The 12,921-nt window shown below is 44.8% G+C and overlaps 1 protein-coding gene across 1 annotated transcript in view; it reads right to left on the bottom strand.

Moving 5' to 3' along the window:
• Window positions 1-6,019: 6,019 nt before the first annotated feature.
• The window catches only part of Kif5c (kinesin family member 5C), a 136,468-nt gene continuing 129,566 nt past the window's right edge, over window positions 6,020-12,921 (bottom strand). Inside the window, exons 22-25 of the mRNA XM_026389134.2 lie at window positions 12,001-12,072; window positions 9,281-9,385; window positions 7,308-7,524; window positions 6,020-6,126 (exon numbers count right to left, since the gene is read on the bottom strand). Of these exons, the coding sequence (XP_026244919.1) occupies window positions 6,020-6,126; window positions 7,308-7,524; window positions 9,281-9,385; window positions 12,001-12,072 (501 nt within the window). The remainder of the gene's footprint in view (window positions 6,127-7,307; window positions 7,525-9,280; window positions 9,386-12,000; window positions 12,073-12,921) is intronic.

The raw sequence follows: 12,921 nt of genomic DNA, 5'->3' as shown, positions 1-12,921 counted from the left end.
CATGGTGCCATCAACCTAAGCCAATCCCTGGCTACTCCCACCGTCCTAGCTCTGATGCAAGCACCCCCAGCCTCTCCCATAGCACCACAGCCACAGCTCCAAACCCCCACCCCACAAAAGCTCAATACCCGAACATCTCTGGCCCTCTCTCCATCTATGGAAAAATGTGCCTTTAGTTGTCAGCTTTGACAAATAAGCCTTTGTGTGGATCTCTGCCTGGTCTCCATCCTTCATTCCTTGCTCGCCCATCTCTTGCTTTCTCACTTTCCTTTCAGGGTGGACTGAAGATTCTGAGTGCAGCAGGCACTCAGGAAACACAGTGGTCAGTCACAGCTGGCCATTGTGGCAGCAAAAGGGAACAGTGGTAAACACCCACAGATCTCCATGACGCGTCTGTTTTATCCCACCATTGAAGAAGTTAAAGATGCTATTCGTATTAACCACTGACAAACATGTTCACAATAAAGATTCTGAAGAAGTAGGTCCTGAAGGGAGAGTCATCCTTCAGTGACAGTCATTAGTCCAGGGAATGAACACCTGAGTTATCTAGTTGACCCCTTTATTATAGCCAGGCGTTCATTCCCAGGAACCTATGGCACCGTTTGCTTTTGCTGTAATGAGCTGGCACAACTTTCCATGACTTGAATCACCTTCAAGCAAAAGAGGAAAGAGCTGGACTTGGTAGGAAAATGATGTGTTCCAGCCATGTGAAAACATGACACAAGGTCATGCTGTGATTGTGCAGTGGTTTTAACAGGAAAAGGGTGTGAAAAAAAATCGTGTGATGATCCACAGAAGTAAGGGCACACCAAACTCTACAAGAAGCAACATAGCCCAGGGTCACATTGCACTTACCTCTTAAATTTCAGCAAAAGATCAACTTTCGTTAGGTTATGTTAAGGTGGACAGTTTGAATATTTGATCTTATTTTAATCTAATTTCTAAATCTGTTTTGACTTTATAGTTGTATGTGATATGTAAGAAGGAAATGTAGACTATTTAAAAATTGCAAATATTTAAATGTTATAATAAAATAATTTAAATAAACTCTGGGAAACTGTGTATTTATTTGTTTGGGTAGTGAAGACTGAACCCAAGGGCACTGGCTACTGAGTTACATCTCCAGCCCTCTTTATTTTTTATTTTGAGATAGGGCCTTGTTAAGTTGCTGAGGGTGGCTTTGAACTTGTTCTCTTGCCTCAGCCTCCCGGGTCACTGGGATTACAGGTGTGTATTGCCACTCCCAGTTGAGAATTTATTTCTTCAAATTACTCTTTTAACTACTCAAGTTTGAGACATAATAGTCTAGATATAGAAAAACCAAAGAAAAAAAGAGAGTAAGAATCTCTTTGGCCTTCAAAGTCTTAACAATCAAGGTTTCAGCAATGCCCTCCTGGCGCCATCTGGTGGACATGTTTGAACTTGTCCCCGCTGACTTGTCAAAGCATGCCAAGAAAGGGAGGCAATCTCCAGGGCTCTCAGAACCAGGGAGCTGGACAAATATTTAATTGGGTGTCTACATCAAGTGTGGGACCTTGAACAAGCACTCAGCCCTACCTGAAAGACCCATTTCACACCTTCCTTTTCTCAAGCCTGCAGACCTGCCTCCCCTCCCAGCTGATAACCTGGCTTCTTACTTGCACCAGAAAATAAGCAGTGAATGTTCAGACCTTTCCACACACCCATCTACCACCTCCCTGCACCTGCACTTTCTACTCTTCCTTCTCTGCTGGATCATTATCATCAACCTACAGATAAGCTGTAATAATATCTCCCAACTTACAAAAGGCACCCATCTCAACCTTTCATCTCCAACTCTACTCTCCTAATAAGACTCCAGGAGTGTGTTTGCGCACAGTCACAGACGCTACTTCCTCACCCCACTCTCTGGACCATGTTAACTGGGCCTGAAGTCTCCTCCCTGAAACTGCCAAGGTCACTACCATCTGGCTTTGCCACCCAGTTCCTGTTATCATCTGATTCAAGCTCAGAGCTGACCGACCACTTTCCTTTTAGGACCAGGGCCCTGCCTCCTCATATTCTCCTCAGACCCCTTTACTGGTACCACCTCCTTCTCTAACTTTCCCACTTGCCAGTCCCCTGGATGGTTTAACTCTCCCCTCCCTGCACTCCTCTCTGCTCCTTCCCCCTCCCTCTGGGTTACCTTCTCCAGACCCAAGGTCTTAGCAACTCTTAGTCCTAGCCTCTCTCCTGGGTCCAACAGCCTATCCACACACCCACTTGGATGGGAAGTTCAGTTGGATATCAAAGAGGCAGAGGAAACCAAGCTTTCCCCACAAAACCTATGCATTGCCCAATTTCCCTATCATGGTTAAAAAGGTACCATTATTCACCTAATTGTTGGGGCCCAAGCCTAGGGGCATGAATTCCCTCCCTTCCTCCTCCTCTCCTCCTCTTCCTCTTCTCTACCTTAATCTGCCCTAACAGTGAATCTAGCTCTAACACCTGCACCAACTCTGACCACTTCTCACCCTGGCTGCCACCACCTCAATCAGTGCCACAGGTGTCCTCCAAAGTGGACACCTACAGCAGCCTCCTCGGTGAGCCTCTACTCTTACTCTCAACCCACACCCTTTCTCCAGAATCCAGCCCAGAGTGGCCTCCCCCAATCATGAACCAATTCCCACCCCTCTTATACCCAAAGCCCCCCATTTTCCCGGCACAATTAGATTGTAATCTAAACTGCTCACCTTGGCTTCAAAGGCCTCATTCATTGGGACCCAATCCCTTCCCAACAGCTCTAATTAGGATAGTCTCCCAGGATCACTGGCTCCAGCCCTACCAACCTCCCTATCACTCCAAAACACAGTTCATTGATTCTCACCTGGAGGGTTCCAACCATTCATTCCACTTTCCCCCAGGTTATTGCATAGCTGCCATTTTTCCCCATTCAATTCTCAACCTCTTCTTCTAAAATAGCATCCCCCATCTCTATTCCATTAATCTGTTTTTATTATCTTCAGAGCACTTACAACCATTTGAACTACCTGGTTTCTTTTCTGTCCCCCAAGCAAGTATACCACTGAATAAGGATAAAGTCTTCTACATCTCCTCCACTGTTAAACCAAACACAGAAAATGTTCTAGATGCCTGATCCCAGACAAGGAAACTGAGGCTGAAAGAAGCCAGCAACTTGCCTAATTGAAACACAGGTGTTACACACCAAGGCCACGACTGGTCCAGCCAGTTATAAATCGCATGGACTTAACTTGCTGCACTATACTGTCCTAAGTCCAGATCTGAGGTTTGGAAAATAACCGTCCCAATGGGACAGCTCCCCCGGATTGAAATCAGATGAGACCAATGCCAGCATGACCATGGATTCTTTGACTTTTTGCACTTTGGCATCTCCAGTGGCTCTGAAACCTTATTCTGACTATGTCCCTTAAACCCTGAGATGAAGCAGAAGGGAATCCCAAAGATCTCCAGATGCCACCCAAGTCAGAATATAACACTCTGGCTCCAGCAGGACTAGAAGAGCCAGCAGTCAAGGTCACTTTCTGCCAGGGCAGAGGCTTTGGAACGAGATATCCCAAAGATCAGGAAAGACAATTTCACAAAGGTTTTGATCTCATCTAGGCACAGAATTCCATATTTCTAATTATTTTGTAAATGATTTAGCATTTCTTCACTTCTAGTTACCCTATTTCCCATTCCATTGGTTAAGAACTTCTTTAACCTCTACTGACAAATTCCCAGTTATTTCTTTAAAAATGGATGCTGTTCCTCATAGCTTTTAGATAAATATTACTTTTATAGGTTTTCATATCTGCTCACAGCACCAAATACATGCTCAGTTAGACATGGGCCTTCCCTACTCAATGGTTATAATATATTACTAGAGAGATACAAAATCTATTTTGTAACAATTAGATGAATTGAAGACTATGAAACTAATAAGAAATATTTCCTGTAGGTCCCTGGTTCTTAAACTCCTAACACCCTTGGAATGGCTTAATCAATCAGTGAAATTTGTATGCTAATCACATAACTGATGGCTGGGTGGGGGCTGCTCCTGGATAATCTCAGGATGGGGACTGGTTGCCAGGGAAACCACCCATGAACCAAGAGAGATGGAACTTGCAGTCCTCAGGGAGGAGGGACTGCAGATGGAGTTGTCCACCAGTGGCCAATGATTTCATCAATCATGCCCATGTCATGAAGCCTCCGTAAGAACCCAAAGGGTTTGGGGCTCTTCTGGGTTGCTGACCACACAGGGCACCTGGGGGTGGTGCATTTGTTGAAGGCATGAGAGTTCCACACACACCTCAGCCTTGCCCAGTGCATTTCAACCATCTGTAACTTTTCTAATACCTTTTAAAACAAATGGGCAGATGTAAGTAAAATATTTCTGTAAGTTCTGTGAGCTGCTCTAGCAAATTAACTAAACCTGAGAAGGGGTGGGAACCCCAATTTATAGCCAGTTGACCAAAAGTATAGGTTACAACCTAGAGCTTGCCACTGGCAACTGCAGTGGGGGTGGGGGGGCAGTCTTGTGGAACTGAGCCCTTAACCTATGGGGTTCCATGCTATCTCCAGGGAGTTGGTGCCAGAACTGTATTGAATTAAAGGATGTGCAGTTGGTGTATGCTGGAGAGCCTGGTAGCAACAGTGTGGAGTGGTTGTGAAAACAGGAAAAACACTTTGGATTTTCTTATTTCTAATAAAGGAGAATATAAACCAACATTTATCAACCAATTATTGTGCACCAAGTTCTGCACTGCTCATCTACACTAGCAACAGACATTTTTATTGAGCACTTTTATGTGCCATATAGCTTCCAAAAAGGACCTCATTTAAGCCTCTTATTACTGCCAACCACCCAGGTAAAAGATTCTCCCCATTCCAGGTGAGAAAAAAGACTCAGGTTAAGTTACTTGAAGGAAGTGGAAGATGTGCCGCTAGAGAAGTCAGGGCCCCCTGTCCAACTCCAGCCCCCTCAACCACGCTGCCCTCCCCAGCACATTTGCTCTGTGACATTGAGAGAAAGCATCTGGCTACAAGAGCTGGACATAGATCAAGTGTGCACAATTCTTAAAAACCTCACGTGAGGTCAGATAGTAATTATAAAAGAATGAATATCATCTGGCTCTTTCAATTCAGTTCCTGAGACTTAAAGCCATCTCTCTCTTCTCTTAGTTTAGTGTAGCTCTAATTTCCATTTTTCTTATTTTGATAGACGTTGAGCATCTTTTCATAAGTTTAAAAGCCACTTGTACTTCTAGTTCTGTTCCCTTTATTCTTGTGTCCTTTGTCTGTTTTTCCTAAGGGGTTATTGATTTTTATTATGGAAATATTGATTTTTGATGAAAACAGATTTTTATTATCAGTTTGTAGCCTTCCTCCCTTTTTCTCTTTGTGATATGTATTATTTATGTTTTCCTCAGTCATTTGTATATAAATAACTTTGATGTGCCTATTATTAAACATTTTGTAGAGTTAAATTTACCAGTTTATTAACTCAACAAATAACTTATTGAATTAGTACAATTCTTAGAAAACCCTGCTTGAGGTCAGACAGGTTTGAAGGATGAATATTATGTGGCTCTTCCTTCATATTCAATGCCTAAGACTCAAAGTCACCTCCCACTTCAGTCTGCTCAGGGTAAATGCAGTTGACAAACAGGTAAGGTCCTTGTGGATGCTCTTCTGCAGAGGGGAGTCCCAGGGATAAAAGGCAGCTCAGGTGAGTCTTACCACACCTCACCTGTCCATGGAAGTGATTAAGCCAGGCCTGGCTCAGAGTCACCTGCCCCAGCTGGCTCACTAGAAGACCCCAGGGCTCTAGACTGAGGAGAGGTTAGGCCCAGGCCTTTGCTCACCTGGAACCCCAGGGCCTATCCTGCAGCAGAGTGGAACTCTTCCCTATTAAATGTCCATTTGCATGTGGCTGAGATGGTAGGCCTGGGGCTCTGGGAAAGCAAGATGGCTGTGCTCCCAAATATGCCCCAGGGCTGCTCTAAAGAGAAACCGCCCCAGACAGCAGGACTCACTTTATTTATTTCTGGTAGTGAGAGGAGTTTGAAGAGCCGCCTCCTCCCCCTCGGATAGCATGGACGGCTGTTGGAGATGATGCTGGGTAGTGTCCAGGGCGGATGGGCTTAGCTATATCCAAGGAACAGAAAAAAAAAAGAGAGAGAACAGACACTTAGTTCTTTCTGTGTATCTATGACCCAGATACCTAGGGTCACAGGGGACAAAAGTCAAAATGCTCATCAACATTACAATGCTCCTCCACCACCTTTCTGAAAAGGGGAAATTGGCTCCCCCAGCAGTACAGTTAGCCAATCCAGGACAACCATTCAGGAGACAGAGAATTTACATATCAATTAGCTTATTTTTAAATAAAAAATAATTGAATAAATTGAGACAAAAATTAGAAACAAAGGACTTTCACTTTTATCAAAGTAGGGCCATAGGTTCCAGCAGGGATTTCACAGGGATATGCACAGCCCTGAAACTGGAAGCAGAATTCCATTGGTGATGTGTTATCTGGGGAAAGGAGTCATAGTTTTCAGTAGATTATCAAAGGGTATGAAATCCAACAAATGCAACAAATCACCAATCAAAGGTATTTTAAAACTAGAAACAAGAAGTTGCTCGTTCACAATGTACCTGCCCAGCAATATCTAATGGGAAATCACCTTACACGGTAGGAGAATTGTTCCAATTTTTGAAAAAGAAAAATCCCTTCTTTAGAGAATATCCCTAAATCCCTTTTATTCCTATGGCTTTAACCTGGCAATTATGACTCAGAGACTACACCCTCCTTTCCTGCTGGGGCAACGTGCCCAAATCCATATAGGTCTTAAAGGGCCCCCTGCAGGATCCTAAACACACCCTGCTCACTGGTGCCAATCTGGCTCTTTCGGGGTTATTTCCAAACCTGTGCTTGCAAGTAGGCAGCATTCCCTAAGGCTTCCTGCCACATACAGGATCCTTCCTGGTTCTGCCTGTAGAACACAAGGGGCCTTCAGGCCTTTCTGAGAAATATTCATATAATTCCAAAATTCCTAAGAGCATTCCTCTGTTTAAAAACAAAGACCTTTGCCTATAGCGCAGACTGGCTTCTGATCCAGCTGGGAAGTTCTGAACACCACAGCAAGTGCGGGAATAGCTCAGACTTGGGGAGCGGCTCAGACATTCCCACTCTACAGGGATGAACTTGGGGTGCTGTGAGGGCCAAGTCCTGCAAGCTCCATCACAGCCTTTCAGATCAGCAGGGGTCCTGGAAGAGATGTCCTCGGCTGCTCCCAATCACCGGGTACTTTTCGGCGCGCACTCACCAATCTGCGCCGAGTGCGCTCTCCTGGCCATGTTCTTGGCTCTCACTGCCTCCTTTATGCGATCCACCTCCTGCTGGTAGCGCTTGCGGTCCCGCATGGCGTTCTCCTTGGCCTCTTTCAGCGCGCTCTCCAGGGCCTTGACACGCTCCGCGGTGGCGCGCAGCCGCTTCTCCAGCTTGGGCAGCTCACAGCGCAGGTCTGCGTTGTCCCGGACCAGCTGCAAGGAAGGAGGAGAGGGGACAAGTTACCAGGGGGATTTTGTTGCTCTCTGGCAGGACAATCAGAAAGACCAGAAGGTAGAAAAGCCCTGGCGGCTGAAACCTATGGCTTTAATGGTCCAAATGACCATAAATTTAGCCAGCAGCAAAGGAAAAGAAAAATCTCATGCCCTGGGATTCTAGTTTGTTAAATATGATTCACGGGCTACAAGGAATTTGGGCGCGGTAGTGGGGGTTGGGGAATTAAAAGCCATTTCCAGCCATAGGAACTCTAAATATTAGGCAAGATTTACTTCCTCTTTTACTTGAGTGTATGTTTGCAAGGGTAGGGAATAGTATGAAAAATTTTACTACTAGTATATTAGCAGGAAAAAGCTGAGAAATTTAGTCCATTCAAAAGCACTTAGCAAAACACATGCATGTTCTAGAGCTCTCTGAGGACCTCCTTCACAACTGGATCCACTGGCACCCGGTTTGGACCCAGCTTTTCAGTAGATCCAGAGAATAACAGGAATAAGGAGGGTTTTGCTCTTTTCTTCTTACCTAAGACCCACAATTAAGAAGCAACAGGCTAGACCGGGTGAAGAGTGGGGGTAACAACCCTATTATTTGCAGCCATCTAACTTGATTAAGTCCTTTGACCACCAGATTTAACAAGAAAACTACTCAATATGGCCATCACTGGAATCCAGGTGAATGGAGAAAGGTTTTAGAAGTCACATAGTGCTTAATCAAAGGGAGCTACAGCTGGGTCTGACCAACTTTGTTTATCCCAGCACCAACTCCACTGCCTGGCAGAGCGGGTTTTTAATCAATATTCATTGAATTCATGAATAAAATAATGAGTCGAAGAGAATCCTATTTCAAGTTGCCTGGTGGTTTCTGCTTCTATATTTCTCATCAGCAATTTGCTTGAATGACTTTCACCACATTGATCTGTCATCACCAGGTTTTGTTGAAAAAGACCCAACAAGTCAGAAATAACATCGCTCAGCCATGTGCCCCAAACAGTGGGACAATTTCCATCACATTCCAAATCCTAAGGAGGGAAAACAGTCGTGGACATGCCAGCTTTTAGAAACAAAGGATCAGAGACAAACAACCTGCCTAAATCATTAGTGTCTGGATTTGGTTATCACTGTCACTTGGGACAAATTCCAGGCCACAGCAAGGATCTGAGAAGGCACCCAAGATCACCAGGAACAGGGAAACAGAGTCGTAAAAATAAGAGCCTTGAACCAGCTCAGTGGATCCACTTGACATTCCTTGGGGCCTTCGGGGCCACAGAGGGGCCTCAGAGGCATTATGAGAGACTCCAAGGTCAGGTGGCATCCAAGGTTGTAGTGGAAGGGGGATGAAGAAACAAGACTCTGAACATCCAACTTCTCAAATCCTAGGGCACTCCCCCTCAATTCTCTATTCTGGTCTCAATCAACTTAAATCTTTCATATATAAAGAAAGTCACTGAGGACTGAAGGATTTTGGATTTCTTCTTCTTTCTTTCTTTTTTTTTTTTAAGACAGAGGCTCCTGATGGTACCCAGCTCATCTGGAACTCCTGGGCTCAAGTGATCCTCTGGCCTCCCCAGGCCACCAAACCCATCAAAGACTAAAGGATTCTTAAAGACCTTCCAGTGGGCTCCTCCTCCTTTTATCTTCAACATCAGAGCCTTCTCTGATGATGCGGTGGCCAACCTGGTCAGGCTGCTTTCCAAAAAAGCGAGGGAAGCAGAGGGAGCTGGCGGAACTCTCCTACCTGCTTGTGCACCTTGGTGAGCTGCTCCAGGTTGTTCTCCAAGAAGGAAATTTTCTGCTTCTGAGCAGCACTGCCCCCTCCATCGTCACTGTCCAGCTCTACACTCTGTGTCAACACTGAGCAGTCAGCGAGGTGGCCTGTCACACCACCCTCCCTCCACCCCAATATAATGTGCATCATGCATTTAAAACCTTCTTAAAAGGAAGAAACCCCAATCCCACTGAGAGTAGCCTGAAAGCAAATATAAAGAGAAGCTCTAAAAGTTTTGACTGAACAAACTTCCCAATTAATATCCTTGATTTACACCAAACGTGACTGATCTGAGAAGGAGCTGTTTTTTAGAAGGTGGGGGCCGGGGGTGGGGTGGGGGGAAGCCCTTTGGGTCTGCTTTCAAAAGTTGCAGGTGATTTTTTTTTTAAAGGAACTATATCTCTCCCTTCAGGTAGGGAAATAGAGATTTTTCTTTTCAAAAGAAAAATGTTCCAAAACTTATTAAGAACCAGTGTGAAGGCATAAATCCAAGGCTCAAATTTGCTTCAACCACAGGATGGGTTAAGTCACCAAGCTTGTAAGCAAACCTCTATGCCCACTAGGAAGTCCCAATGGCCTCTGCCTGTCCTTTCAGCTTCCAACGCTACGCAACTCCTCAGTGAGTCAGTCTCAAACTTAGTCACAGCATCTAGGTGCTGGGTAAATCCTTGAAATTTATCAGATCTTGAAATTGGCAAAAACATCGCCCTCCTGGCAAACAGAGTAGCACAGATGAAATGGGAGATGCGTGTGCAGACACATTCTAGCCTTCAAAATCACAGAGCGTGTCTGCTTCATGTGATTATAAATGACATCACTGTCCTTTTTCTAAGGGTGATGGCTTTATGACCATCTCTTCAGGCTATCACAGGGCTTCTCACATTGAGCCTGCATCAGAATCCTAGGAAGAGGTTTAGTTAAAACAGACTGCTGGGCCCTGCCTCCAGTCTCTGATTCTGTGGATCTGGGATGGGGTCTAAGAATTTGTGTAGTTAAACAAGTTCCCAGGTGCTGCTGACACTGCTGGCCAGAGGATCATACATTGAAAACTGCAGGCTTGACCATAGGCTATTCCTAGAGAGTTTCATCATGAAGTCAGGGAAGTCGGATCTCAAGCTCTTAACCCTCCCTCTGGACAGAGCCTCCTATGGTCAGAGCTTGCAACAGACTTCCAAGACTGTTGTCTTTTCAGTCCTTGTCCTCAGCTCTGGGCAGGTGCCTGCCCCATCTCTAGTCTATCACCTCTGCACAGGCCTCACTCTCCTACCTGGCCCAGGTTCCATGGGCATACGTATTTTGTTGATGATAATCATGGTGCACCCCTCTACCTACTTGACTACTGCCAATCAAGCCTTGAAAGCTCCCATCACTCTCTCCTTCTGTCTGTATTTGCATTTCCAAGATTCTAAACTCACTTCAACTATGCTATCAGGCAGTATGCCACCCATGCTCTGCCCCTCAGCTGGACACTCACACCACTGCTCAGCCACCTGTTTATCTATACCTAGCAAATGCTCTCTACAGCTGCCTGACCCTTCTAATCTTCTTGGACTCCCCATTCTCTTTCCTCCTTCTCCACCAAGAACCGAGCTCCCACATTAACTGAGGATCCAAATCATGGGGTTCTAGTTCTTTCCACTGTGTCACAGAGTTATCTGCAAATGCTTCTAGCCTGATTCTCCACACCTCCCTCTAGGAAGACGAGTCCCTTTTCCTTACCAGGCCTAGTATATGCATCCATGTTGTTAATTCTGTACCTCTCAGACCTGGTTCTATTACCTGCCTCCTCATTTTACTATATTGGACCTCCTTCCCTTTGATTCTTCACATAGACAAATATGTATGCACAAACATGCATACATAGTTACACACACACACACACACACACACACACACACACACACACACACACTCATTCCTTTATACTGTCTTTCAATCCTGCCATGCTTCTGCTATGGTCCAATACTCCTCATTGCCTCCTTCTAAATATGTTGAAAATGACCCCTGGCTGTCTCCACCTCATATTCCTCATTAAACTTCTGCAAGCTTCCCTGGGGAGTCATCAATATGGAATTTCCCCAAGATCAGTTTGCAGCATGAGATCAAAGAAACTCAGGTGCAGAGAGTCCGCAGATCTGGATCCTCACCTAATGCTGCTTTTCCCAAGGGTACAATCTTGGGCAAGTTATTTAACATCTGAGCCTATTTCCACATCTGCAAAACAGGAGTACTAAGCACCAATTATATGATTGCTGGGGAATGTAAATAAGACAGTCGCAAACTTTGACCTAGTCCCCAAAAGCCTCGTGATATCCAAGCAGGAGGCTCTCGCCATCTCCGGGCTGCAGGGCAATGCTGTTGGACGCCAAGCCCACTCTGGATTTTCCTGCACCAAGCACAGTGGCCTTCATGCAGCAGGAACCAAATAAATATATGTTCATTTGAAATGAAGGCCAGGGAAAGCATGATGATTTCCTTTTAGTAAGAAGGAAAAATCAGATGGGAAAATGTTCCCAAGTAATTTTTGCCTCTAGCGCATTCTTTTAATAACATTCTCTGGCATGAAGTAATTAATTTTTAAGCACAACCAGCCCCAATTTAAGCAAGTGATATTTCAACTGAAAATGATTCTTCCTCGCCGTCTTTTATTTTCTTCTCAGAACCATTCAGGAAAAAAAAATAGAACTCACTTTTTTCACTCGGGTGGTCAGATCCTGGACGAAGAGCTTACGGAGATTATGAAGAGTCTGCAGTTCTCTAGACTAGAAGAGAAAAATTTTAAAATGCCACTTCAGTGAAGGGACACATTCAATTTATGACACATTTGCACCAGGTCAATAAACACAGACATTGCCAACATTTTTTTTCTTTGTGGTACTTCACCCACACTCTTGCGCTACACCCCCACCTGTCTCCAACCTGTCTTTTGAGCCCGTCCATGCTACTGTACCTCTGAGGACTTGTCCACCATACCACACCACACTGTATCCTTGACCCAGGTTGGCATCAGGAACCCCTGATGGTGCAGAAGCTGGGAGTCCAGACGACAAATCATACACTAGAATATAAACCTGCTCCTTTGCTCCCTTCTCGGTGGAACCATTTGTTTCTCAACCACAAAAATTTAAAGTTTGCTCACAAAAATTCCTAGTTGGCTGCGTTGCATCAAAATGGATTCCCTTTTCCTTTTGTTTTCTTTTTATTTATCATGTAAACATTATATATAATACCAACAAGTTTAAATTAAAAGTCCCAATTTCCCTCACCCAGACTGACTGGTATTTTCCATGTCTCTGCATCCTCTCTGGCCCAAGTTCACGTGTGTGTTTGGTTTATATCAATGAGCTCATGGGTGAGGCAGCTCTTGGACTTTCCACCTGTGTGACCCTAGGAAAGTTATCTAGACTCTCTGTGCCTTGGTTTTCTTATTTGTAACATGAGGTTTCCCACTCCAACATAGAGGCTCAAGCAACAGCTTCTCATTAGGACTTACAACTCAGGAAATAATGCCAAGAGTCAATAAAAGGGATGGTCTCAAATTAAAAAGCTTCTGCACAGCAAAGGAAACAAGACATAGAGAGCCTACAGAATGCGAGAAAATCTTTGCTAGC

Source organism: Urocitellus parryii, chromosome 1 (assembly GCF_045843805.1).
Source record: "Urocitellus parryii isolate mUroPar1 chromosome 1, mUroPar1.hap1, whole genome shotgun sequence".
Taxonomy (NCBI): domain Eukaryota; kingdom Metazoa; phylum Chordata; class Mammalia; order Rodentia; family Sciuridae; genus Urocitellus; species Urocitellus parryii.
Note: the sequence above shows the minus strand (reverse complement) of the source record. Positions and strands in the feature narration are given on the sequence as shown.